Source organism: Calypte anna, chromosome 18 (assembly GCF_003957555.1).
Source record: "Calypte anna isolate BGI_N300 chromosome 18, bCalAnn1_v1.p, whole genome shotgun sequence".
NCBI classification, from domain to species: domain Eukaryota; kingdom Metazoa; phylum Chordata; class Aves; order Apodiformes; family Trochilidae; genus Calypte; species Calypte anna.
In genome coordinates this window covers 10134707-10159530 of record NC_044263.1, presented here as the reverse complement: position 1 = coordinate 10159530, position 24824 = coordinate 10134707, and the positions used below count along the sequence as shown (strand labels likewise).

The window sequence follows — 24824 nt, the reverse complement described above, 5'->3', positions numbered from 1 at the left end:
CCATGTCTTCAGGTGGGCACAGCAGGACACAGCAACCCACTGGCTGTGTGGGTCTGCAGTTCACACCCCAGCTTTTAGGTGACCTAAAATGAGCTGATTTACCCCATTGCTGAGCCACTAGCTTAAAATCTTGTAAACTTGCAAGAACCGAAGCATGGTTGCTCTGTGGCTGAAGAAGGATTCACGTGGCCAAAGTAAACTCCTCTGTGGGTTCTTTGCTAGATTGTGGAAGATGAGTTTGCTCTCATCACTGCCAGAGCTGGTTGAGATGATGTTTTTTTTCCTTAACACTTGTAGGGACCTGGTGTCTTGGGTATTCACAGCTCTCTGGAAAACCTGGCCATTTAAGCACAGGGAGGAAGGCAGGAGAACAGGCAGGAGATGAGGTGTCAACATAAACATCATGGCACACACATAATTGTCTCTTACAAAATGAGGTTGAAATCTTGCCTCTTGAGATCATGCTTTTGCACTTGGGCTGAACTGAGTGTGCTCAGGCAGGGCTTTTGGATCTCTGCATGAAGAAAAACATACAGCTGAACTATGATTAAAGCTTCTAGCAAACACTGTAATTACTGAGCCATCTCAGGCCCTTGAATCAAGCCTGCAACTTTGCCAATACCTGTTGCATTTCGATCTGCTGCTACACATTGTATGACTTCAATTCTTACTTTCTGAGCATATCACCAGAAAATCTGAGCAAAAAGCAGTAAAGGCTGCAGGTGGCTGGATTTCCCTGCAAACCACACTGCCAGCTCACTCTAGGTCTGATCCCTACAGCATGTGATTCTTCTCTCTGTTGCACTAATACTTTATTCTCTTCTCACATTAGTGATTTTCTTTTTGTGGATGGTTTAGTTTTGTGATGTGCACCTGGCACCACGTTCCTAAACTTAGAGTGGTTCTGATGTAACTTCATCTCCTCTCTTGCAACTCTTTTCAAAGCAAAGCACTTTCCTTACACACCCAGTTCTTAGGGGGAGGAGGAAAACTGTGTATTTTCTTACATCATCCATGGGTTTCTGGAGGGCCTAATGTATTTGCCTTGCGAGGTGGTTTTTAATCAATACAAGACAGGCTGATTTCTCTTTTCATCTTTATTTAGGAAAATATCAATCAAAACCTTTAGATGCTAAAAAAAACCAGTGACCTAAGGTGTCCAAAACTTACTTGTGTTAAGGAACTCAAGTGGTGGTTCTCTGGGCATAGCAAATACTTATTTTAGAACTGAAGTAATTGTTTTCTTTGGATGCTCCCAAAAACCTGAAGCAGCTGCTACTGAAAATAGTGACTCTTTGTTCTAGTTTCTTTGTTGTTCAGTCCAGATCTGTGTCTTGCCAGGAATGTTCCTGTGTGGCAGCTGAGTCAGGGTAACCAAATGCTGTATTCATGGACCCACAGCCACATGGGACCAATGAACTCTGTGCTAATGCCCTTTACCTCCACCCTGCCAGCAGCCTGGTGACCCCCAGTGTTTGGGCAGAGCTGGTGGGTGTGAGCTGTTTAACCTGACTATTCAGAGAATTTTTTTCCTGATGTCTCCAAGCCTTGCATTACAAAAGGAACAGTATCACCAAAGTGCCCTTTACTTAACCACCCTTTTAAACAAACAACAAACCTGCTTCCCAGAGCTATTTTCAGTGATGACACCCAGCATCACGGACAGCCCATAGTACTGTACTGACTCACAGTCTTCAAATGCTTCCCTGCTCAGTGACTTTGCTGTTTGCCATGGCAAAAAGCAGTATGTTGCAAGCCCACCTTCTAAATTTATTTTTAACATATTTGTTGCAAATGGTACTACAAGAATGAGCCCATGGCTGGTCTCAGAGCTGCTGTCAGGACGTCCTGTTTCCCATCTGTTCCTGCCTCTCGTTGAAGTATTTCCTCTGCTCCTGTATGGCTTGTTCCAGCAAGGGCACATTCATCCCTTCCACACATGTCAATATTCGTGCTTTCACCACCAGACCCTCACCTGGGAATATAAACAGGAAGTTTCTGCAGAAAGAAGGAACAGACAGAGCAGCTCAGCAGCAGGGAGGTTTCCTCAGGCAGCAGATGGCTCCAGCTGGCCAACTAACCATAGCCTGAGACCTTTGCAGGAGACTGGACCAGCCACGTGCCTCCACCAATGTGAGCAAGTTAATTGAGTAACCCGTGAGCAAGTTAATTGAGTGACCTCTGAGCAAGTTAATTGAGTGACATGCTTTCTCTGCCCTGTTGGCTACAAAATGCTAGTGACTGACACTGCTCTCTCCTTGCTCTGGGGAGTGCTGAGCCCAGGATATGTCAGTGCCAGTGCCTGCCAGGCAGCATCTGTCTGCTTCTTGGTGGGATGGAGTTGGGTTTTCCCTAAGGAGCATCAGCAATGGGTTTAGGCTCATTTTCTGAATGCCTCTGTGGAGATGAGGACAGAACAAAGCCGGGCTTAAGAGAGGCTCAGTGCTGACTGGAACAGCTCATCAGTGGCTTTCAAATGGTTGCACAAAAGGGGTCAAACTTTGGTGACACAGCCAGCACCTCAGCCTGCTCCCCTTCCACCCCTGCAACAAGGGGCCAACTTGTTTCCTGATGACCAAAATACCATGTTCCTAAAGCCATTTCACAGAGTGGCTTTGCAGGTTACTCACTAGATGCCATGGTGCCACTGAGGATTTCAATGGCAAGGATGTGAATACTTGTCACTAAGTGTGGCCCAGCCAACACTTGGGATTTGCTTCCCAATCCCATGGCCCTGCCCAGATCAACGGCCCACACGAGCACTGTGCAAGCTGGAATAACACTCAGGACACCCCAGGACAACAGGGTGCCCTGCCTGCCAGAGCCTGCCTGCATTCCTCTGGCCCTGTGTTGGAGGGCAGGGATATAATTAGAGCCTTTCAAGGATGGCAAAGACCAACCCAGCCAGCTGGGTGCAGCAAAAAGAGCCAGCAATACCATGAGGTATCACTGCAATCAGCCACCTTTGGAGTGAAGATGATGTGCTGCCTGACAAGGATGCCAGAAGGCTTTAGCACAGGTTTCACAGCTCAGTGATGCTGCTGAGGCACTTCATGTTTCCAACAAAATCTGTGCCAGAGCTTCAGATTTCCACCAAGGCAAATGTGGCTCTCCTTGAGGTCAATGGGGAGAGATGGGCTGCTCCTGCCCTGAAGCACAGGCTTGTGTGACCAGAGGCAGCCACACAGGATGAGCCTGCCTTGGCCAATGCTAAACTTGGTGGCAATGTGTCTCACCATGCACCCAGGGAGCCAAGAAGGAGCTGACGAGGCAGGAACAGCAGCAAAGGACACTGGTTCCTGGAGTATTTACCTTCCCTGTGTTCAGCCTCTCCCAGGACCATGTAGCAAGATCCCAGCTGGGCTTGGAAAGGCTCCACAAATCCAGTGTCAACACAGACCTGGTACTGGGCTGAGCTGTGCTGAGCAGTGAGAATGGCTTTGGACCGGGCCAGGTCATAGCAGCATAACCTGGGAACCATCAAGGTGAGAAGCTCAGCAGTGCAAAGATACAAAGTGAGGGGGGTCAGCCAGGGAAGGGAAGGTCTTGCCAGGAGACTGGGGTGGCCTGCTCACCTGCCAAATGTCCTCAGTGCCTTCCCCTCTGGCACTGAGCTGTTGATCTCCCACGGGAAGTAATAGACACCAGCACTTGGCAGCATCACCCACAACTGGTCCTGCAGGAGAGCAAAAGATGAGAGTTCATCCCCCCTGCTCTGGATCCCAGGTAACACTGCCCCTCAAAACCACCCCTGCCCGGGTCCCACCAAGTGTCAGGGGTTGAACGGGACCTCTGTGGATCATCGGATCTGACCCCTCCTGCCAGAGCAGGACCAGAACCAGGGCAGGTCACTCAGCAGTTCAAGTCCCCCGGTGCAGGGGCTGCAGAGTGCTGTTTGCAGCTCAGTCCCTGTGCACCCTGCTATGAACAGGGGGCACCTTCCCCTCCACACCCCCGCAGCCCCTCCAGCGCTCTCTCAGGGTCTGGATGTGCCCGGAAAGGTTAAATGGTGTTTCATGCACCTCTTCACACTGCGTGGGGCCACTCCATGCACGGCCAGCCCCAAACGCGGCACATTCAGCGCACGCTCAGCCCCCGGTGCCGTTACCCGCAGCTTCAGCGCTGCCTCCCGCACTACTCCGGACGGGCGCTTAATGAAGGAGGCAGCTAATTAATTAGTTACCAAACTCCCGGTTGCGGATCGAGGATTCTGCTCCACGCCCCGCCTCACAGCCGATACCGGACGAGCCGGGCCTCACCCCCCCTCCCCCCCTCCTGCCCACAGCTCCGACCGCCGCCGCCGCCCCGCACCTCCTGCCCGCCCCGCACCTCCTGCCCGCCCCGCACGGTCACGGGGCCGGTCGCGGAGCTGTGACGTCAGGCGGCGGGGCGGGGTAAAGGCGGGAGCAGCGGCGGAGAGGGGTCCGGTCCGGTCCGGTCCGTTCGGGTGCGGGGCTGCGGGGCGATGATGAACGCGGACCTGAGGAGGGAGCGGGCAGCCGCCACCTTCCAGCCCGAGCTCCTCACGCACATCCTGGATGGCGGCGCTGAGCGCACCCGACGCCGCAAGGAGATCGGTGAGGGGAGGGAGGGAGGGAACGGGCGGGCCGGGGGCCTCGCTGAGGGGAGCCGGGGAGGGGGGAGGAGGTGAGGGGAAACCGGGGGGGGGAGAGGGAGGTCCGAGAGAGGGGCGGTGGGGAGAGGGAGAGCCCGGTGAGGGGTGTGGGGAGGCGCTGATGAGGAGGGGACGTCCCGGGAGAGGTGAGGGGGGAGGAAGCTGTGGGGCGAGGGAGAGGAGGGAAGGGAGGAGGCGGTGGGGAAAGAAAGAGGCTGCAAAGGAGGAGGCGGTGGGGAGGAGCGTCTGGGGAGAGGGGGGGAGCTGTGAGAAGAGGGCTTGAAGGTGGAGGGGCCGCTTGAGAGGAGGGGGTTCTGTCCCATGGGCGAGGGGAGCAGTGTCCTGTCTCTGACCCATCTCTTCCCCCTGCCCTGAGAGAGAGCAATGTCCTTTTACGTCTGTTTCGCCCTTTTACTTCTCTTTTTCCTGAGGGTGAGAGGTCACATCCCCCGGGCATTTCTCCCCTCCTTTTCCCTTCCTAGCACCCTCTTGCCCAACAGCACACTCATCACCTGTTTCTCACCTGCCAGCACCATTATGAGTGAGGTTAATGAAATACTTCTGCTCTCTTCTCAGCCTCGGCTGGGGTGGGACTGTCAGAAGCTGCTGTTGTGCAACTTGTGTGCCAAAGGGAAGACAAAAAGTCACTGGCACTCAGGTTTCCAGTCGGTATGGTGGGAATAATAGCTGTGCCCTTCTGCATGGAGCAGAATGGGGATCAAAGTTCATGAGGCAGTCTGCCCTGTTAGGAATGATGGTGATTTGAGATTGTTACTGAGGGCCTGCAGGTCTTTCATCAGTGAATTAACCTCCTCCTAAATCCAGAACACTTTTGCATTGTGGTTTATGTGTTGAGTGGGAGAGTGGTCTCTTGCTAGGGCCCCTGTCTCCCAGAGCTTTGACTTCTTTCTGATTCCATTAACCTTTAGTTTAATTTGCTCCTCTCTGTACCTCGAGGGAGGTACAGCAAGTGAAATGCTGAGTTGTTTCTCACCCTCTGTCTGCTGAGCTTTGTGGAAACTAACTTTTTTTTTTTCCCCTCTTCTGCTCTGTCTCCAGAGGCCTTGGTTATTAATGACCCTGACTTCCAGCACGAGGATTTGAACTTCCTGTCCCGTAGCCAACGCTATGAGCAAGCCATCAGGAAGAGTGCTCTGATGGTGATGAAATTAAGAGAATATGGAATTGCAGATCCCGAGGAGATCTACTGGTTTAAGAGGTACCTTGCTGCTTAGTTTGCTCCTTGTGTGTCCTTCAGTCATCCCCAAGGATGTGAGAGTTGGCCTTTTGCCTATGTTTGCTGTCCAAAGGAAACTAAAAACCTGTATGAGACCCACTGAAGTCTTGGCTTTGGTGGACTTCAGGTGAAACCCTGACTCCTGAATATTGTGTTTTCTTAGTTTTTTTGACTAGAAATGCACCATTAATAATTATACCCTTTTTATTATAGAAGGTGCAGAAAGTAAAAAAAAAAAATAAGATAAAAGGGACTTGTCTGATGGATTTTTTTTTTTCAAAAGGAATAAAAAAAATATGGAGATACTTTGAATCTGAATAGGTCTGATGAGGCTGCATTTTCTGCTAGAAAGACTTCAAGCTGATTAATTCACTTTGCACTTAGACTTAATAAAGTGACCTTACAGACATACTTAAAAATGTTCCAAGATAGCTTTTAAGTTCTTGCTTATTACTATCACTTATAACTGTTACCCTCCTCCAAGTTCCTGGTGCTTTAGTGGTTCCCTGATGGTTTTTTATTTATGTGATAGTATGATCCTTGGATTAACTTAATGAAAATAAAACTGTCTTTGCATCATTCCTTCCAGCTAGCAGGGAACTTGTTTTCTGACCCTGATATCTTTATCCCTTTAATTCTATTAAACATATTCAGATATAATCAAACTGCTACACAGAGAGGCTACAGAGCTCTAGAAATCTGGCTGTAATACTCTGAGTATATCCTCTGGCACATTAAATGAACGTTGTACATTAAATAATGCACTGCTAGCATGACAAGCCCTCTCTGTCTGCATTTGTGGAAAAGCAGGCATTGGCCTCAGGGCATGAATATTGGAGCTAAGTTGAAATCATTTTGTCTGCTGTAGTTTGAATTTCAAAGGCACTCTTCTGCACTGACCCTCCTGTGTCCTGAAAGGTCTTGTGGAAGGAATGTAAATGCTCTTTTGAAAATGGGCATCAGTGGGCAGTGATAGCAAGAAGAAAGTTCAGTGGCTGTACTGGATTATTCAGGCAAAAGTTAATTATTAATTTTTCCTGCACAAGGGTTATTGGAGATGATAAGAGAAGTTTCTTCAGTTATTTTTGTGGAGAAAATTCAGAGATGTCTATAGTGTAGCAGCTGGGGAATTTCTAGGGGCTTTGCAATGTAAGTGATGTTTTCTGGTAGCATTGCTGCAGCATTTTATGAGAACAGGACTTTACTGAAGTAGTCAAATGCCAGGTTGTAGTTTTGCCTTTCCACAAACCTAGAGTCAGCAATTTTTTACTTGAAATCAATTAAAGCTTCATAAAAAAAAAAAATCAGTAAATAACATCCATATCCTAAGTGATATGAATCACCAGGTGTGACTAATCACAATTCATCATCTGAAACTGAAACAGAGGGCAAGGCTTACTTTTTTTTCAGAGTTAATTCTAATTTTGATATTGAGACTTTTCTAAGTAATTACAATCACTGTAGACTGACTGCATTTGTGTGAAGGCTGAGCTGGAGAAGCTGTGCTTGGGTTTATTCAGTTTTCCAAACTGGAAAAGTGAGTGGATTTGGTGTTATGACATTCCTGGAAACATGGCAGTTCTTGACTCAGGTGTCATGTTTTATTTATTGTGATTGACCCTCAGAAGTTTGAAGATATTTTGCCAATAATCCCTCATGCCTTCTGATTATCCCTAAACAGAAGACACAGATTTATTTACATAAGCAATTTCTGAGAATTTGGAGCTGGTTGTTTTCCTGTAGCTTTTCTATACTACCAGAACTTCACTAGGTACCCTTGTGGCCTGAGTGACCAACCCCATAGCTTGATTTATCAATAAGTGAGGAGGAATTCTGCCTTCAGGTACCCTGCAGATACACTGAAACACTTGATGCTGTGACATGTTGAACTGAATGGTCCTCCCTGTTTCCACAAGAGCTGATTGCACTCCAAAACATGAGAGGATCTGTTATATACATTTAAAAATTACTTTAATGGCTTCTCATCTTGTCAGTTCTTCCTGTGTCTTAACATGTCAGTCACAGTTGCTGCTGTGACTGCAGCTTGTGGAGGCCAGCAGCCTTCAGCATGTAAGGTTTCTGTTACAGTCTGACACACAATGTACACAGCGTGATGCACAGTGTCCATCAGCATGAAAAATGGGGAGTTATTCTGATGTGTAGTGCTACCCAGAGAAGAGAGTAACCTGGTCAGTTTGATTTCACCTTCAAGTTTAAATAACCTTCACTGAGGAAAATGGGGTTAAATGAAGAAGTGAAAAAAGTGTTGGGAGAAACTGGGCACAGAAGAAGAGGAGATCCAAGAGCTGCAAGTCAACAGATGATTCCTGTGTTCATAAGCATTGTATGAATGTGCACTTTTCCTGTGAACATTTTCCTTCTCATTTTAACACTGAAATAAGGACTTGGAGTAGCTTTTAGCAAGTCTAACCACAAAAACTAGCAGGGGCCCTACTAGCCACTGTTATAACTTGGAGGGGATGAATCTGAGTTGGATTTATTGCTGCAGCTCAAAAAGGAGCTTTATTGCCATAGCATTTGTTAACTCTGAAGCCCAGTAAGCACAGGTCAGACATGTGCCCTGCTGCTCCTCCACTGAGGAATCACTAAAAGTTATTAAACATACTCAGATATGCTTCTACTAAAAGTAGAAGTTTGCTTGTGGTTTTACCTGTAAAGGAGACGTCCACGTTCTGTGACCCAGTTCTGCAGTTTGAGAATGTCTTTGCAAAGTGTTCCTTTAGCTTTGGAGACCCTGAAAGCATATCCTTTGCTTCAGCTGTGCCCTGCTCTTTCACAAATGAGCTATCACACTGTTTTGGATTGTGTGGGTGGTGTTGGAAATTTGGAAAGATCTGTATTGCCAAAGGTGTGTGTTACTCCACATCCTTCTCCTGTAGGTGGGTTTGGAGCTGCAGCCCTCCTCTTGGCTCACAGGTGGTTGTAGCAAGTCTGACTTCAGAGCCAGAAGGCAAATCCTTGGTCAGTGATCAAATGGCTATTGCTAGCTGTAGCAAAGTACTTGGAGCAGTTACACAATGCACCTTTGGAGAAGGAGGTGTGTGGGTAGTGGGAAATGCCCAATGGGAATGTAGAAAGTGGGAGGGGAGAAAGAAACTGAAGGATAGGAAACCTGTGGTGCCTCCCTTCACATGTTGTGAGGAAAATGGGATTCTCTCAGGTTGTAGTTCAAGTTGTTAAAAGGCACGTTAAGAAAAATCCCAATTGTTTAGCAGGGAGTATGCAGAGATGAAAGGTCTGCTGGAAGTGAGCTGCCTTTCAGTGCTGCTGTGTTAATGCAAAGAGCTCTTCAAATGCTGCATGTGTAATCAGTGGAATAGTGTGACCTCCTGACACAGGGATGTTAAAGTATCCACTTGCAAAATGTCATTCTTCTTGCTCCTATCAAAGAAGGGGCTAGTTAAGCATGAAATATGTGGACTTGTGATTAAACTTACTGATAGGCAGTGAGGGTTGCTGATGTGACCTTTAAGAATTTTTTTTTCTTTTTGTTTTGGAGCACTGCCTTCAAAGCAGCAGTGTCTGACCTGATTTTTCTGACAGCAAACCATGTGCTGCACCTTTTTCACAAGTTCTTTCAATGAGAACACACAAAGAACTGCTCATGCTCTTCTCAAGATGCCTGGAAACAATGTATTTCAAAGTCAACACTCACTTTCTCCCTGTAGGTTTGTCTTTTTTGGACCCAAGCAGTAGAGAGATGCGCAGTAATTGTGCCAGAGGCAGTGAGGAAGTAAAGGGTGCTGCAATTGCTGTGTGGGTCCTGGACTAAAAGAATAACCCACACAGGAAACCACAAGAATGCTGAAAAACCCTCTGTCTCCCTGTCCTTGTAGCATTTTTATGCTCTGATGACTTTGGCTGCTGTAGACAATTGAATATTTTCTGGTAAGCAAACTGTCTGCCTCTGTTCCAAGAACTCTAGGTGCTACACCAGCACACACACACACCAGCTTGAAGCACAGCTCATACAGTAATCACCAGCATTAGATTACTTGATTACAATAGTTTTGGTCCTGGAAAAAAATAAATCTATGGTTCATTCAGTCATTTAAAATGAGCATCTTCAGTGTGCAGTTCAGTGATGCTGCTTTGTCCTGCTTTCTCTCACTCCAAGGCTGAGTTTCACCATTTGTGTAGGGATCTCTTTTTTTAATTATCAATTATTTACTCTCTGCTCCCAAGCATTCATCCCAGGCATGGTGTAAGATGCCAACCATGAGTGCTGCTGTAATTTGACAAATTATCTGCATAGCATCCCCTGTGCAATGCAGAGTGGCAGCAAACTGAAAGGTGCTCCCTGGGCAGGTATTGATACCTGGAGGTGGAAGGACATACTCTCCTCGTAGAGTATCTTGGGTGGGTCTGAGAGGTCTTGTATTCATGTTCCTTCTTCATCTTAGGTTTTGGATGGAATAAGCATTCTTGTCCAGTAGATTGAAGATGAAACAATGGCTCACCCTGTCAGATGTTGAGGGGAAGATGCTGTCATTTACTACTGAGCTTTTACACAGTGGAACTTTCTAGCACATCTGCATTACAGAGCTTGTTTTAATTAGTGCTTTTCCTGCCGTCGTGGCTGCAAAATTAGTGGAGCTTTCTCTCATGAAATACTTTCTCGTTTGATGAAGCACACTGATAATGTCTGATTTTCCTTTAATTCCCTTCAGCACTGGCCTCTAACAGTAATTTTAATTGAAGGTGAGTTCCTGATCTCACAACTGATAGAAGCAGCTACAGGTAATAACAGGGCTTCTGAGAAGCATTTGGTCACCTAAGCAGCTTTTTCCTTTTCAGTGCATAGTGATTCTAGCTAACAGTGGCCTAGTTCTAATCTACCAGCAGCAGTGGGATTTATTTACCCAAGCCTGAGCAATGGGGGAGAAAGTAATTCCTTTTTTCATGTCCTCTGCTTGTAAATCTTTGTACAATAGTGTCTTTTCCAGCACCAGCAGGATTCATGGAGCGAAGAAAACGCCTGAAAGAAACATTTGTTTCCCCATTAGCATTGCTCCTAATGCCTCCAGGTTTGGGGGCTGCTTGTGGGACAAAAAAAAAAAAAAGTTTGAAATAGGTAAAGAGATTAACTTGTGCTACAGTTGGAGAAAAGCCTTTCAGGATCACAGTAACAGTAAGACTGAGATCCAGATCCCTCTATTTCTCTCCTGTAGAACATGCTTGGGCAATTTTCCTGAACCTTTCGGTCTCCACTTCAGCATGTTTCAAAAAACCTTAGAGACCCAAACGACTGATACTCAGAAGAAGAAATGGCTGCCCCTGGTCCGTGGAGTCAAGATAATTGGCACCTACGCCCAAACCGAAATGGGACATGGTTAGTTCCTGCAGGGATGGATGGGTAACCTCTTTTCTGTAACTCCAGTTTCTGAATTGATGATGCTTCCTAGGTAAATCTAAAAGGAGAAAGGTAAAATAGTTTGGCTAAGCGTTGATGTTTACAGCCAGACAGCTGCTTCATTTCACATCCTAACCATCACAGAGTCAGTTTTTGGTCTTTTCCAGATTGCACCTCTTAGCTGATCACTGGCTTTGTAGTTGTTTACCTTTGTTTTAAGATGAGAAGGTTGTTGTGAGCCCTACAAATCTGAATTTCACTTGAACTGGTTGGAACGTCTCAGTCAACAATACTGTGGGGTTTATTTTTGCCTGAACTTGGGGCATGTGTATCTCAGAGTTCACAGTGTAAGACTGGCCTACAAAAGCTGGTCAGAAGCATACCTGGAGATGCAGGGCAGCAGGGTGAAATTGCACCTTTTTGCTTTTGAAAGTAAGGTTTGCTTTGCCCCAAGCACTTTTTTTCCAGATGCTACTCCATTGCAACTGCTCAACTTCATGGAAAGATCTTGGTTTCAAAGAAGACAAACATCTTGTTTTCAGCATTAGTAGGAATAACTTTTACTTCTTCAAATGGAAGAATGCTCGATGGATCAGAAAAGAGTCTCTTAGCCCAGAACCTGGAATTATGGCTGTAAAATACCAGTGAAAATAATTTAACAGACCAAAGACTCCAGTGTTTGTGCTGGCATCTAAACTTGGTAAGCAGGATATGTGCAAGTCTGGGCAGTTGCTGAAGTTAGAAGCTGATGCCACTTGCTTGGGTGTTCAGTTCCTTACTCGTGGTACCTGGAACATCTGTAGAAGATGCAGTGAGGGAACAATCTGCTCTGTGTGAGAGATGGAGGGAGCAAACCTACCTTGACACTGGGAGCTGAGGCAATGGATGGCTGCAATCAATACCTCCTAACCTTGTTTGCTTCTCCACACCAGCTTCTTTAAATCAGACACACATCCACACCAAAGTGATTTTGGTTTCATTACTATTTCCCCTTCGATCACTTCACTTTCTTGGTGATCTGGATTTCTTGTAGTTCTCAGGTTTTTTGGGTGGTAAAATGAGAATTTTGACACTTATTATCTTCCTTTATCTTAGTGAGTACCTACTTGATAGCCTGGATTGGTTTTAACTCATTCCACAGTGAAAAAGAATCTCAAAAAAAAGAAAAAAAAGAGAAAAATAACAAATAGCACAGGGTAGAAAATTAAATAAAAAGGAGAACTGAAAATACTGTACTGTTTCTATGTGGCTTGTAGCTATTGTTAGTAAATAAGGATTTTCTTTGCTTTAACTGTCAGCTGTGTACTTCTTCCCAGCACTGAACTCACTTAAAATCTGGAATTCCTGATACCCATCAGCTCCCTGTTGATCTTGGTTGCTGTTCAGTCACAAAGCTCAGAAAGCATTGCTGCTGTGTTTATTGGGTTGCTGAGTTTATCTGTAGATGCCTGAGAATATCCAAGAACTGCAGCTCTTGGGGAGCTCTAAGGATAAAACTAGTTCATATCTATGTGTCTTTAGAGGTAACACAAGAATGCATTCTTCCCACTTTGATAAGAATCCCAGCAGAGTTTGAGCTAAGCTCAGATCAATGCTACTTCCATAATTAATTTCTTATTTAAATATATAAAACTTTTTTTCTGCCAAAGATCAGTTACTTTACACATAAATGTGCCAGATGGACAGACTTTATACAGAAAGTACTGACCCTCAGTTTATATCAATATTTAAAGCTTTAATCCTTTATATTGAAAAACTTTACTACCCAACAGTGGTGTTTGAGAGATCTTGGAGGAAGAATAGTTCTAATGAAATGGGTTTAATTGGAGAGACTTTTTGTGGTGGTTTACAAGTTGAAACTGTTGGCTTTGGTGCCACACTGTTCATGTTCATAACTGTGACCTACACATACAGAGCACTGTCCTTTTCAGGGAGCTTTTAGAAATAAGAAAAGGTGAAGGGAGTTGTGTTGAATTGAATATATGCTGGGCTCTGATCTTTAATTTTTTAAAAAGTGAAATAGACAGTACAGGTAGCCAAGACTTCTTTTTTAAGAAATTCAGTTAAAATTCAGCTCTTTCTGGAACTTTTACCAGGTTCTACCCTCGACCCATTGGGGTAAAAAAAGAAAAAAAATGAAAAAAAAGAAAAAAAAAAAAAAAAAGAAGAGGAAAAAACCAACCAACCAAACAAAAAACCCCACAAAAAAACCAAACAAAAAGTTGAATTCATAGCTTTGGGGGAAGGCTTGCTGCATCCAGCCAGATCACATTTTCAACAAATGTTCTGACTCAGCCCATTTAACTTTGATATTTCTCTGGTTTCCAAACCATAGGGAAGCTCTGGTCTTTCTTTTGCTTTGAATTCATCCTTTTTTTTTTTTTTTTGTCAATCACAGTGCATCAAACATCCAGGAATGTTGCAAATGCATTTTATCTATTATTTGAAAGAAATTGCAGCATGTTTATTTCAGAGTAAGTGTAATTTTATGCCATTCAGGCCTGAGTAAAGGACAGTGCTCTGGCTTTCTGAACTGCACTTGCTGAATTCTGATTTACACATGAATCATTTTGTTTTCTTTTTGTCTCTTCCTGAATCTCCACCATGAATCCTCATGCTTGCTTCCTTCCCATAACATTCCCTTCACACTCCCATCCCATAACACTTCTTCACAGCTTTGTTCATCGTGGACGCCCTGAGCCTCTGGACCTTCACCTGGGCATGTTCCTCCCTACCCTTCTCACCCAGGCCACCCCAGAGCAGCAGGATCGGTTCTTCATGCCTGCATGGAACTTGGAGATCATTGGCACTTATGCCCAGACTGAAATGGGCCATGGTACAGTAACATTTGCTAAATGCTAATTTGTAAGAATGTTTTGTGTGCAGAGGATTCCCCCTGCCTGGCAAAGTGGGGTTTGTTCACCCCAGAGCCTCCTCACCTGCAGCTGTGGCTAAAGGGAGAAGGGAACTACCTCTGAAATCCTTAATAGATCATTATGCCACGTGCTGCTTGCCCTTTGTCTTTCTCCTGTGGGAGAATTTGATGCCTGTATCTAAATACCTGCATGGTGAGTGCTCCTCTTGTGCCTTTCAGACCAGTACACAATGTTGCATAGAGCTGTGGTGATGTCAGTTTGATGAGACCTGTTCATTTCTACACTTAACCATTCTATCCAGTGTGATTTCTGCTTTGCTTTACTTAAAGCTCAGTGTGAAGGCAAAAGGACAGAGCTTTAAGGTACTGAAAGAGATGCCAGAACCAGTAAGAGTTGCTGGTCACCTTGGGACTGACCTGGAGAACATGTGGATGACTTGGTTCCAATGCTCATGTTTTGCAGGGAGCTTTATTCCCCCAGTTCTTTAATTCACTCCCTTGTGTTCTTTTTAATTGGGCTGTGAAATGTGTTTTTTAAATTTCTGTCTCAAGTAGACTTTGCTCTTTGTTGTTATTCCTTTGCTTTTTAAGCTTTGAAATGGATTTTGGTAACTCCAGCAGTATTGTGATTGCAACACTTAATCCAGGTTTCAAAGGGAGGATATTATGCCTTGGGAAACTTTCATTTTGACATCTGAGAGCTGCAGATGAGGATTATTTTCTAAAAGTGAACAGGATTCACCTTTGTGCTGAAGTGGAATGTAGAGACTGTATGAAGCATAAAGTAACTACAAGTCTGTGGAGAATCTCTTGCAAGTAGGGAGGTTTGAAGACCCTTTCCCAGCAAAGTAAGTCTGTGTTAAGCTGCCTGTGGAAGTCTGACATTAACTCCATGCACTGGAAATGTGGTTGCATCAAGTTGAACTTCTTCATGCTGAAGCTCTTGTGTAGAGTCATTGGCTCTTGCTTTGTCAGTCAAGTGTACTCACAGCTCATCTAGTTTAAGCAAGTAAGCCTGGGGATGTTTATGGGTTGTTTTTTTTTTTTTAACACAAACAAGAACAATGCCATGCTGAGGCAGGCTCATGAGGAGTGAAGAGTTGGGGACGGAAGACAAAGAGTGTTCCTGGAATTGTTCCCTTCATCTTTTTGCAGTCTCTTCATCTACCTGCATCAATACCTTGCCATGCCTTTACTTGCTGTCTTAGAGCTATGGATGATCTCATTTGGGAGAAGCTGTTCCCTCAAGAGAGGAGAGTGTAGGCCTGGTGAGGGCATGAAGAGATGATGAACACTACTGATTTCATCTTGTGGCTGAAAAGTACATGATTTTTGTTTTGCAATTGAATCAGACTGCAGGTTTAGCAAAATCCATGTGAGCCTGGATTTTATGGTCCCTTTAAACTGAGAAAGGGCCTCTGGTGGGCAATAACAAGAAAGTGCCACGTTGGAGGTGCACAGAAAACTAGTCTTAGACCACTGGGAAAACCAGCCACCATGTTTTCTGAGAATTGGCTTCAGGTCCCAGAGTATGGTCTGAGTTTCAGTTGTTCTTCCTTCATTGGTTGATATTGAGCCCTTTGTACAGCCTAAAAGCAAAGCTGAAATTTGTACATTACTACTGGAGTTCAATTTTCCATTGCCCACTTTTGTCCTTGTCTCTGTTTTGTGACTGACTTTCTGCCAAAACAATGTGTTTGCTCATTCTCAGGAACTCATCTTCGGGGTCTAGAAACTACAGCTACTTATGACCCTGCTACCCAGGAATTCATCCTCAACAGCCCCACTGTGACCTCCATTAAGTGGTGGCCAGGTGGACGTAAGTGCATCACTGTGTCTCTAAATCTGGAAGAAGTGTGGAAAACCTTAGGGAGCTGATGTTAGGTGTATTATATTTGCAGAATGATGGTTGAAAGTTGGGCCAGAGTTGGCAACTTGTGACTCTTGCACAAGAAGTAGCAGATTTATTAGAGCCCACTAAAAGCTTGGATTGTTTGTCTGCTCTGAATTGTTTCTCAGAAGCATTCATGCTGTGTGGATTTGGTGTAATTTTTGTTCAGTTCTATCAAAATCTTTGTACCTTCAGCTCCACTGGCAGATTTGCCAGGGATTCAGTGTTGTAGAGTCAAGAGATTCATGTTGTGCAACTTCCATTGGCTTGAGCACCACAGTTTGTTTAGCTGTAGAATTCAGATGATAACCAGCAGTGTAACTCTGGTTTTCTTAACACACCATCTGGTTAATGTGATCTCAGATCCTGCTTTAGGGAGAGAAACTGTGTAAATAAGTATGTTTACAGCTGTTTGGTTTTTTTCCTTATGACTCCCACCCCTTTTGCAGTTGGAAAGACATCAAACCATGCCATTGTTCTGGCACAGCTCTACACCCAGGGCCAGTGCAAAGGGCTGCATGCCTTCATTGTTCCCATACGGCAGCTGGGCACCCATGAACCTCTGCCAGGTAAACATCTGTTGAGGATTTAGCACTCACTGAGCACTTTATCTATTCACCTGCATGTATCTTGTTAACATACAGGGTTTATTTCACTGTCTGCTTCTAGTCAGTAGGTGATAGTCACAGGAGTTAAAGCTTTGAGAGTCTTTCTTGTGAGGGAGAAACTAAATCATCTTTCCTATGAGGCTTTGAAGAACAGTTTGGGATTTGATTCTGTCCCAGTGTTTCCCAGCTATGCATTCTGTGGGGCAGGATGTCCTACTTCTGGAAAGGGAAAGATGTCTTCCATTGTGCTATAACTAGAAGTGAGCTGGATAATTCTTAAAAACAGCTCTCCCAGTGACTCTGTGATAGGACTGCATGTAAATTATGAAGATCCCCATGCATTTATGTTCAGTTTCTATCGAAGAGATTCATGTCCTCATTAGTTGTTGCTTCTAACACTGCCAGGACTTGCTAGAAAGCTAAATAGCCTCTTTATTGGAGAAACCTTGAACTTCTGATGTGGTGTTTAGTTCCTGTTTCTTAATGCGAGTGGCTTTGTCTGTGGCAGGTATTACAGTGGGTGACATTGGGCCAAAATTTGGGTATGATGAAATGGATAATGGGTACCTGAAAATGGACAACTTCAGAATTCCTCGGGAAAACATGCTGATGAAATATGCTCAGGTAAAGCTTTCAGCACATGCTGCTAGAAATGGGTATTTCAGCTGCTCTTGTGGGGCTGCATAGTGTATCCACAAGGTTGTGTGTTGTTTGTAAATGCTACTTGAGGAGTTTAGAGCCTGAGATGTGAACGTGTAAAAGAGAGGAGATTCAAAAAACACTCTTCTTTCTGATTTTTCTTGTAGGTTGAACCAGATGGCACCTATGTGAAACCACTTAGTGACAAGCTGACCTATGGGACCATGGTGTTCATCAGATCTCTCATTGTTGGTGACTCTGCTCAGTCCCTGTCCAGAGCCTGTACCATTGCCATCCGCTACAGTGCAGTCAGACACCAGTCTGAGCTGAAGCCAGGGTAAGTGCAGTAAAAAAAAGAACAGCCTCAATGCTGAAGGAGAATTCCCAAACACAAAGGGAAAGAGGGACTGTAGTTCTTAGCTTTGGTGCTTGATAGTTTCTGTTTCATCAGAGTAATCTTCTCATTCCTAACTCCCAGGCTGCCTTTCTCCTGGCAGAGGGTTTTGCTGCATGGCCTTAGGCAGTTGGGCTTTGTAGGGATGCAGCTGGTACTATGCAAGTGGAAAGATTACTGAGGGTTGAGTAGGATTTCACAGCAGTTTCCTAGCTACTGGCAGACTTACTCATCTGTATTTTGCTCTAGGGAACCAGAACCCCAGATCTTGGATTATCAGACCCAACAATACAAACTCTTTCCTCTCCTGGCAACAGCATATGCTTTCCACTTTGTGGGGGCCTACATAAAGGACACCTATCGTCGTATCAGTGGAGACATCAATGAAGGGGATCTGAGTGAGCTGCCAGAGGTACTGTGTCCTCTGTTTGTTTTGTGTAAGTTTTCTTTACAGCATGGGAGAAAGGGTTTCAAGCTGTTCTGGCTCTCTCCCATGAGATGTCTTGTAATTTTTTAGATTCAGAGATCACAAGCCAAGTATGTGCTGGTGACTTTTATTTCTTCACTTGCTCTATTCATTTAGCAGCTCTTGACAAAAAATAAGAAGTAATGCACAATGAGAAAGCTACTCTGAATATATTTTTTAAAAGCTGACTTTCCAGGAAAGATGGCATGTTGCTTGGGGAGCAGAGTTAATACTGGTCTTAGGCTTGTGCTGTAGTATGTCTGCTTGATTGTTTATGATTGTTCTTCCAAGTCACTAGGGCAGAACTGGTGTGTTGATCACAGGTACTATATGGAGGGGTCAGAGTTGTAGGGTGTTAGTTTTCAGCTAGGAATTCTGTTTGAGAATCTAAGGTGACAACAGACAATGGAAAATAAAGAGGATGCAGTACTCAAAAAAGTCTGGACATGTGCAGAGTCTTTTGTATAAATAGTTCAGCTCAGGAAAGAGTTGTTACAAGAAAAATAAGACCTTGTGGGACATTGGAATCATAGAACCATAGAATGGGCTGGGTTGGAAGGGACCTCAGAGATCATCAAGTCCAACCCTTGATCCACTCCCCCCGTGGTTCCCAGCCCATGGCACTCAGTGCCACATCCAGGCTCTTTGGAAAGATCTCCAGACACGGAGAATCCACTACTTCCCTGGGCAGCCCATTCCAATGCCTGATCACCCTCTCCAGAAAGAAATTCTTTCTCATCTCCAACCTAAACCTCCCCTGGCACAACTTGAGACCCTGCCCTCTTGTCTTGAAGGATGATGTTGGCTCTATTTTTTTTCTGGGAGCTGCAGTACTTAGTGTGTATGTGTGCAGGCTAAGAATGGAAAATAAAAATCTCACCTGGCTTTGCTTTTGTCCCTTAGCTCCATGCCCTGACAGCAGGGCTGAAGGCCTTTGCTTCCTGGACTGCCAATGCTGGAATTGAGGAATGTCGGATGGCATGTGGGGGGCATGGCTACTCTCGCTGCAGTGGCATTCCAGACATCTATGTCACATTCACCCCCTCCTGCACCTACGAGGGAGAAAACACTGTCATGATGCTGCAGACAGCCAGGTGTGGTAACTTCTGTCCAGAGGCATTCCTGCCTTGGCATCACCATCTTTGTTGTTGAAGTGATGAGTAGAAGAGTGTCCTCTGTCACCATGAAACTGGTCTCTTTTTTTTTCCTGTCCCTTGCCCAGTTTTTTGACAGAACTGTGCATGCCTACAGCTGTTCTTTGCTAGTCAGACCTTAGGTGAGATGACATCTCAGACAACACACGAGTAAGAGTTGTTGTGTGTTGTCTCTCTTTTCAGATTCCTTGTCAAAAGCTACAACCAAGTTAGTTCTGGGCAGAGGGTTACTGGCATGGTGTCCTACCTGAACGACCTCTCCAGGCAACGCATTCAGCCCCAGCACGTGGCTGCCCGGCCTGTGACCGTGCGGATCAATGATCCCCTCAGCTTGGTAGAGGCCTACAAAGCACGTGCTGCCCGGTGAGTTCCCCTTGACCAGAATGAGCCAAGTACCAGTAAAACTCAGTGTCTGGGGAGATGGTAGTGAGGTGCTGCCCTCTTAGGGTTAGATTCTCAAGGTGCCAATTGCAAAGCTTTGCTCTGTGCGTTGGCTTTCAAGTGACACGCTTCAGTAGGTTGCATCATCAGGTTACAAGAGGATACACACAGCCTACACATAGCCTGTTTACTCTGCTCTGTTCCATTTTGAAATGTCTTTTTGTTGTGTAAATACATTTGAGGATACAAATACCAACATTATTCAAACTGCTCAGAGATCTATCTGCGGAGGTGCAATCCTGATATTAAAGCCTATCGTGAAAGAAGTGTAAGAGTAGAATGTACATTTGAGAAGGTATTTAGGCAACACATATGTGATGTCAAATGCCTTCATACCCCTCTGTAGCAGTGTTTTAGTTCCAGCAGTGATGATAAGGGTTTTAGAGCCACGGCTGCTCACTCCAGGCAATGTATTCAGTCATGGCACACGACCTCTTGAGTTTGGATGATGTGTTAGACTACAGAAATTCATGTCAGTTCAGTGTAATGGTGTGACTGCACTCCCTGTCTTTCTTCCTGTTATGAAACAGGCTTGTAGAAGCTGCAGCAGAGAATTTGCAAGCTGAACTGAACCACAGAAAGAGCAAGGAGGATGCCTGGAACAGAACTTCTGTTGATCTTGTGCGAGCCTCTGAGGTCAGTGATGTACTTGTGAAGTGTGCTGCAAGAGCTTCTCTTCTCTTCATCACCTGATTCACTTTCCACTTGTTTCTTGTAGGCACACTGTCATTATGTGGTAGTGAAGCTTTTTGCAGCAAAGCTGCCTGAGGTCAGTAATGCAGCTGTCCGTGCTGTCCTGACTGAGCTGTGTCTCTTGTATGCACTCTATGGGATCAGCAAGAACACAGGAGATTTCTTACAGGTTGGTCCTTTTCTAACACTCCCAATTTCTACAGTCAGAGTCCTTGTTTGCAAAGATGCTTTAAATGCTAAGCTGCAGGAATTTTTTGGCGTAAGGATTGACCTGCTGACTTCTAAAAGGCCATTAGCATTGCAGGTATGATGGAAGGCCCCTGGTGATCCATGGTGCCCCTGGTGGCACCAGGCTTCCCTGGTGATCCATGAGAAGCAGAGTTGGATGATAAATGGTAACATGTAACATGTCATCAGTCTAGGTTAGCTTAAGTGTTTTCCAGTTATTACCAAGTGTATGTTAAAAAACAAGGAGCAAGTTAGGTGTGCTGTAAGAGCTGCATGCATTTGTAAATCAGTGCAAGATAGGGGGATGTTCATCTCCAAATCTTAAACCAGCTTTCAGTGAATGGATTCAAGTTGCTTTTTTTCCTCATTCTTGCAGCAGCATTTGTGCAGCAGCATTTTATCTTCAGGCAGACATGGCATGTTTTATCTTCCCAGTTTCCTCTTTGCTGCTTACCAAAATGTTCCCTGGAGCCCAGAAGAATTCCACATGCTTGTGTGCACATTTTTCAAGAAAACTTCCTACCAGTGTTAAAATACAGGCACTCAAGGATGAAACAGCCAGGCAGCACAGTGGGCTGTGCTAGGCATCTCCTTTTGCTTGCACCACCTGGCAGATTGCTGATTTGATTGATTAGCACTTAGGAAAAGAAGACAAGTGTTCTATGAGCTGCTGGATATTTGACTGGGGGAAGGCTGACCAGTGTTAGGCACAGGGGAGGGAAGGTTCTTGCAGCTTCCATACCCTTCTGATGATCTCTGGTGGTGTTTTCATTCCCCAGGCGGGTATTCTGAGCGATGCCCAAGTTACTCAAGTGAACCAGCGTGTGAAGGAGCTCCTGGCTATAATCCGTCCCAATGCAGTAGCCCTGGTTGACTCCTTTGACTTCCATGATGTACATTTGGGCTCTGTGCTTGGCCGGTATGATGGCAATGTCTATGAGAACATGTTTGAGTGGGCAAAGAAATCCCCACTGAACAAAACACAGGTAAAGAAACCTCCCTTCTTCCTCTTTGGTCACACCTGCCCAGAGAAATAACTCAGGTTGTTAATTTTGATCAGTGATTTCAGGAGGTAACTGATGGAGGGGGGGAAAAGAGTCACTCGTGGTAATGCACCAACACTAGCAACCTGCTGCTCCTCTGCTTTCAGGATACTTTCTTTATTCATTTCCCAAAGGTACCTCAGATGCATCCTTGTGGAATACTTCTGAGCAGCTCACTTTAGGGAGGAAATCATGCACTGCCTAGAGAAGCAGTTGATAATCTCATTAAATTTAAAAGAAAAGATTATTTGTTGCTGATTCTGCTTAGTGACAGTAACTGTGAAAGCCTTACCTGTTTTCTATCAAATCTTTCAGTGCCTTCAGGCAGTAGTAGTAACTGGAGAAGAAAATAAATAAAGAAGAAAATAAATAGCTCTCATGTAGCACTAAAGTGCCAGATCTTGCACAGCTGCACTAAGGCTGTAGCTACAGCTGAGCTAGTAAAAGAAACTGAGCTGAGGAGTCAGTGTCCCTCTTCTAAGAGTCTAAAGAGAACTCTAAATCCTGTCCCAGTGGCCTTTACTGGCCTTATTTGATTTGGACAGACTTAGCTCCTACACTGTGATGATTGTGATTGTAGTTAAATTGCACCAGAACTTGCTCAATTTTTTGTGCTTCTGAAGCCAGTGAGGCTTAGGAACTTCCTTACAGTCCCCTTAGGAGAACTCTGCCAGTTTGCTTTGAATGAAAATGCCAAAGAATTGTCTGTATAAATATGAGAAGTTTCCATTCTTTTTTTTTTTTTCCTTTTACAAGAGTGGGGCAGCTATTTCATGTTCTCAACCACGTGTCATAGAGACACTCGGATACAGGACTTAGCTGAGTGTTCCAAAGTCTCTCCAGTGCCTCTGATTTCATTTTCCTCAGTATAAAAACACTCTGCAGCTGAAACCTGTTTCAAAGCTCAAGCCTAACCTTGTTGTAACCACTGTCTTGTCCTCTTACAGGTTCATGAATCTTTCCACAAACACCTGAAGCCGATGCAAGCCAAGCTGTGAAACTTTTTTTTTTTTATTATTTTTAAGTGCACATTTTTCCTGACCTGAGACCTGGGTGTTCACATCCTTCCCTCAGGCACCTAAATGAATTTTTTCAGATCCTGGTAGCTGTAGGACAGTGAATAATTGTAGCCTTTCTTTCCACTTTTCTAAATCGAGGAGGTGTTTGAGGAGAGCACATAGGAATTGATGCCTGTTTTTAAAGTGCAATTATGATGGTAAAATTAACCTTTTAAAAATCTGGGAAAGCTTTATGGATTGATACAAGCATTGCTTTTGTGAAGCTGCTTACTAGAGAGAAATCACTGTTAACTGGAAAGGTAGCAGGATTTTACTACTAAGAAGTTAACAGCGCTCAGGCAAAAGCTTTTAACGAGCAGTTAAGTCCTCCCACCAAAAAGCATCTTGATTTTCTTTATTTTTAAGGTTAGCACCACCTTGTGTGGCAAATATTTGTGCTATTGAAAGCCTCCTGCTTAGTTTTGTGCACCTGAATCTGCATGTGGCCCTGCTTTCCTGATGGAGCTGGGAACACCCATCCTTCTCTGGAGCTCTGCTTCGTTCATCTCTCTAGAAGACATCTGCATGTGTTCCAGTACTTCTTTCTTTGCACTGCCCTGCAGAAACTCCTTTTGCCTGTGTGCCACCTCCAACACTGGCACCTGACTCTCTGTTAATAGTAAGTCAAAAGAGAATATAGTGATGCTGCTCTGAGGAAAATGATCAAGTAGTAATAACCAGCGAGGTGCTGATAATAGGTGCTCTGCTCTTCTTTTAACTGTTAGTATTTCTGTAGCACTATCTTGAAGCACTTTACAACTGTTAATTATGGTGATTTGATGTGAAAAACCACATGAAGTAGTACAAAGTGCAAATTTGACCTGGAATGATGAAGCCAGGATTTGAGGGTAGAAATCAGCTGACCAAGGTCCTTGGGTCTTCAGAATGTTCTGGCATGATATTCTGGTTTTTAAAGGCATTCTTCAAGAAAATGACAATCCCAACTGAAGTGTCCATATTGTTTGGGATTTGTTTTGTGGTTTGGTTTGTTTTTTTTTTTCCTATCAATGCATTTCCAAGGAGCTTTCTCTGATTTGCTTGATTTTGTTTTTTTATGTATTGACTTGGGACTTGCACAGTGCTGTCTGGGTTTAACAGATGGAAGACTTAGCTTTTAACAGAACCTCCTGAAGCCCACTGAAATCAACTACAACTAATCAAAACCATTGCTGGTTTTCAACACCAATAACTCTGTCCAGTAACAATAACACCCCCCTTTGCAAGAGATAAGAGCAGCTTTGAGCTAAAAATGGTAAAAATCTTCAGCATAAACCCAAATCCCTCAGTCCTGAGGCAACCTCTGAGAAGCTGGTTCTCTGACAGCTCTGGTATCTGTTGAAGTCTCTTAATTTTGGATCAGGTTTAATGGAGGAGTTTTTCCTGGCACTAACAATGATCAGACACAATGTTTGGCTCTGCATGCAGTCGCTGAACAGAAAGAAATGTTTAATTTTAAATAAAATAATGAAACTTGCCTTTTGGCTGCTGAGTCTTTCAAGTTGAATAGAACCACTGCTGTTCAGGATACCAAAGGGGAGGGAAAGGGCTTTGCCTTCTCTTTATTCAGTAGAGCAGGCTGCTGATGTGAGGAGGGATGATGGAGGAGCAGGTTAAAAACATGTTGGTGACAACAGTACTAGTTAACTGTATGTACAGATCTAATAAATTACAAAAATGTGTTTTCAGACAAAATGTCTTCATTCATTGCCTTCAGTGGATCTCATTTAGAGTGATGGGTGAAGTAGAATGGATTATTCAGAGGACCTTAAAGCAGATGAATTTCATTTGTCTTACTTCTAGCCTGACTTTGCTGCCTTTGCTCTGTAGCATTCCAGGCCAGCCCTTGCTGCTGCTGCCCACAACCACAGGGAGAATAAAACTGCCTGCCAGCAAAGCTGCCTGTGCCACACTGCTGTTACTGCTCAGAGGTAGCAGAAGATCATAGAATCACAGAATTGGCTGGGTTGGAAGGGACCTCAGAGATCATCAAGTCCAACCCTTGAACCACCGTTGTGGTTGCTAGACCATGGCACTGAGTGCCACATCCAGGCTCTTTGGAAATATCTCCACTGCCAGCAGCAGGTTTAATAATTGTTTTGCAGCAGAAG

General features: G+C 44.6%; 2 protein-coding genes across 9 annotated transcripts; one reads left to right on the top strand and one right to left on the bottom strand.

Annotated features, from left to right (window-relative positions):
• Window positions 1-1134: 1134 nt before the first annotated feature.
• On the bottom strand, window positions 1135-5196 carry TEN1 (TEN1 subunit of CST complex). Of its 7 annotated transcripts, none has more exons than XM_030462050.1 (4): window positions 5139-5196; window positions 3576-3676; window positions 3313-3470; window positions 1135-1975 (listed from the first exon to the last, which is right to left on the bottom strand). In XM_030462050.1, exons 2-4 carry the CDS (start codon window positions 3659-3661, stop codon window positions 1839-1841), a joined length of 381 nt encoding a protein of 126 aa, XP_030317910.1. In that variant the 5' UTR covers window positions 3662-3676; window positions 5139-5196; the 3' UTR covers window positions 1135-1838. The 7 variants fall into 7 exon arrangements, with proteins under 7 accessions (XP_030317910.1, XP_030317906.1, XP_030317908.1 ...); XM_030462046.1 differs by lacking the exon at window positions 5139-5196 and adding an exon at window positions 4330-4419; XM_030462048.1 differs by lacking the exon at window positions 5139-5196 and adding an exon at window positions 4312-4402.
• ACOX1 (acyl-CoA oxidase 1) lies at window positions 4371-24197 on the top strand. 2 transcript variants are annotated; one of them, XM_030462043.1, is made up of 14 exons: window positions 4371-4577; window positions 5675-5834; window positions 11045-11205; window positions 15813-15920; window positions 16442-16561; window positions 17109-17224; window positions 17407-17576; window positions 17883-18045; window positions 19003-19193; window positions 19437-19616; window positions 20225-20330; window positions 20413-20556; window positions 21395-21601; window positions 22606-24197. In XM_030462043.1, the coding sequence occupies exons 1-14, from the start codon at window positions 4466-4468 to the stop codon at window positions 22654-22656; spliced, it is 1989 nt and encodes a 662-aa protein (XP_030317903.1). In that variant the 5' UTR covers window positions 4371-4465; the 3' UTR covers window positions 22657-24197. The 2 variants fall into 2 exon arrangements, with proteins under 2 accessions (XP_030317903.1, XP_030317901.1); XM_030462041.1 differs by lacking the exon at window positions 11045-11205 and adding an exon at window positions 13902-14062 and having other exon boundaries at window positions 4372-4577.
• Window positions 24198-24824: the final 627 nt, after the last annotated feature.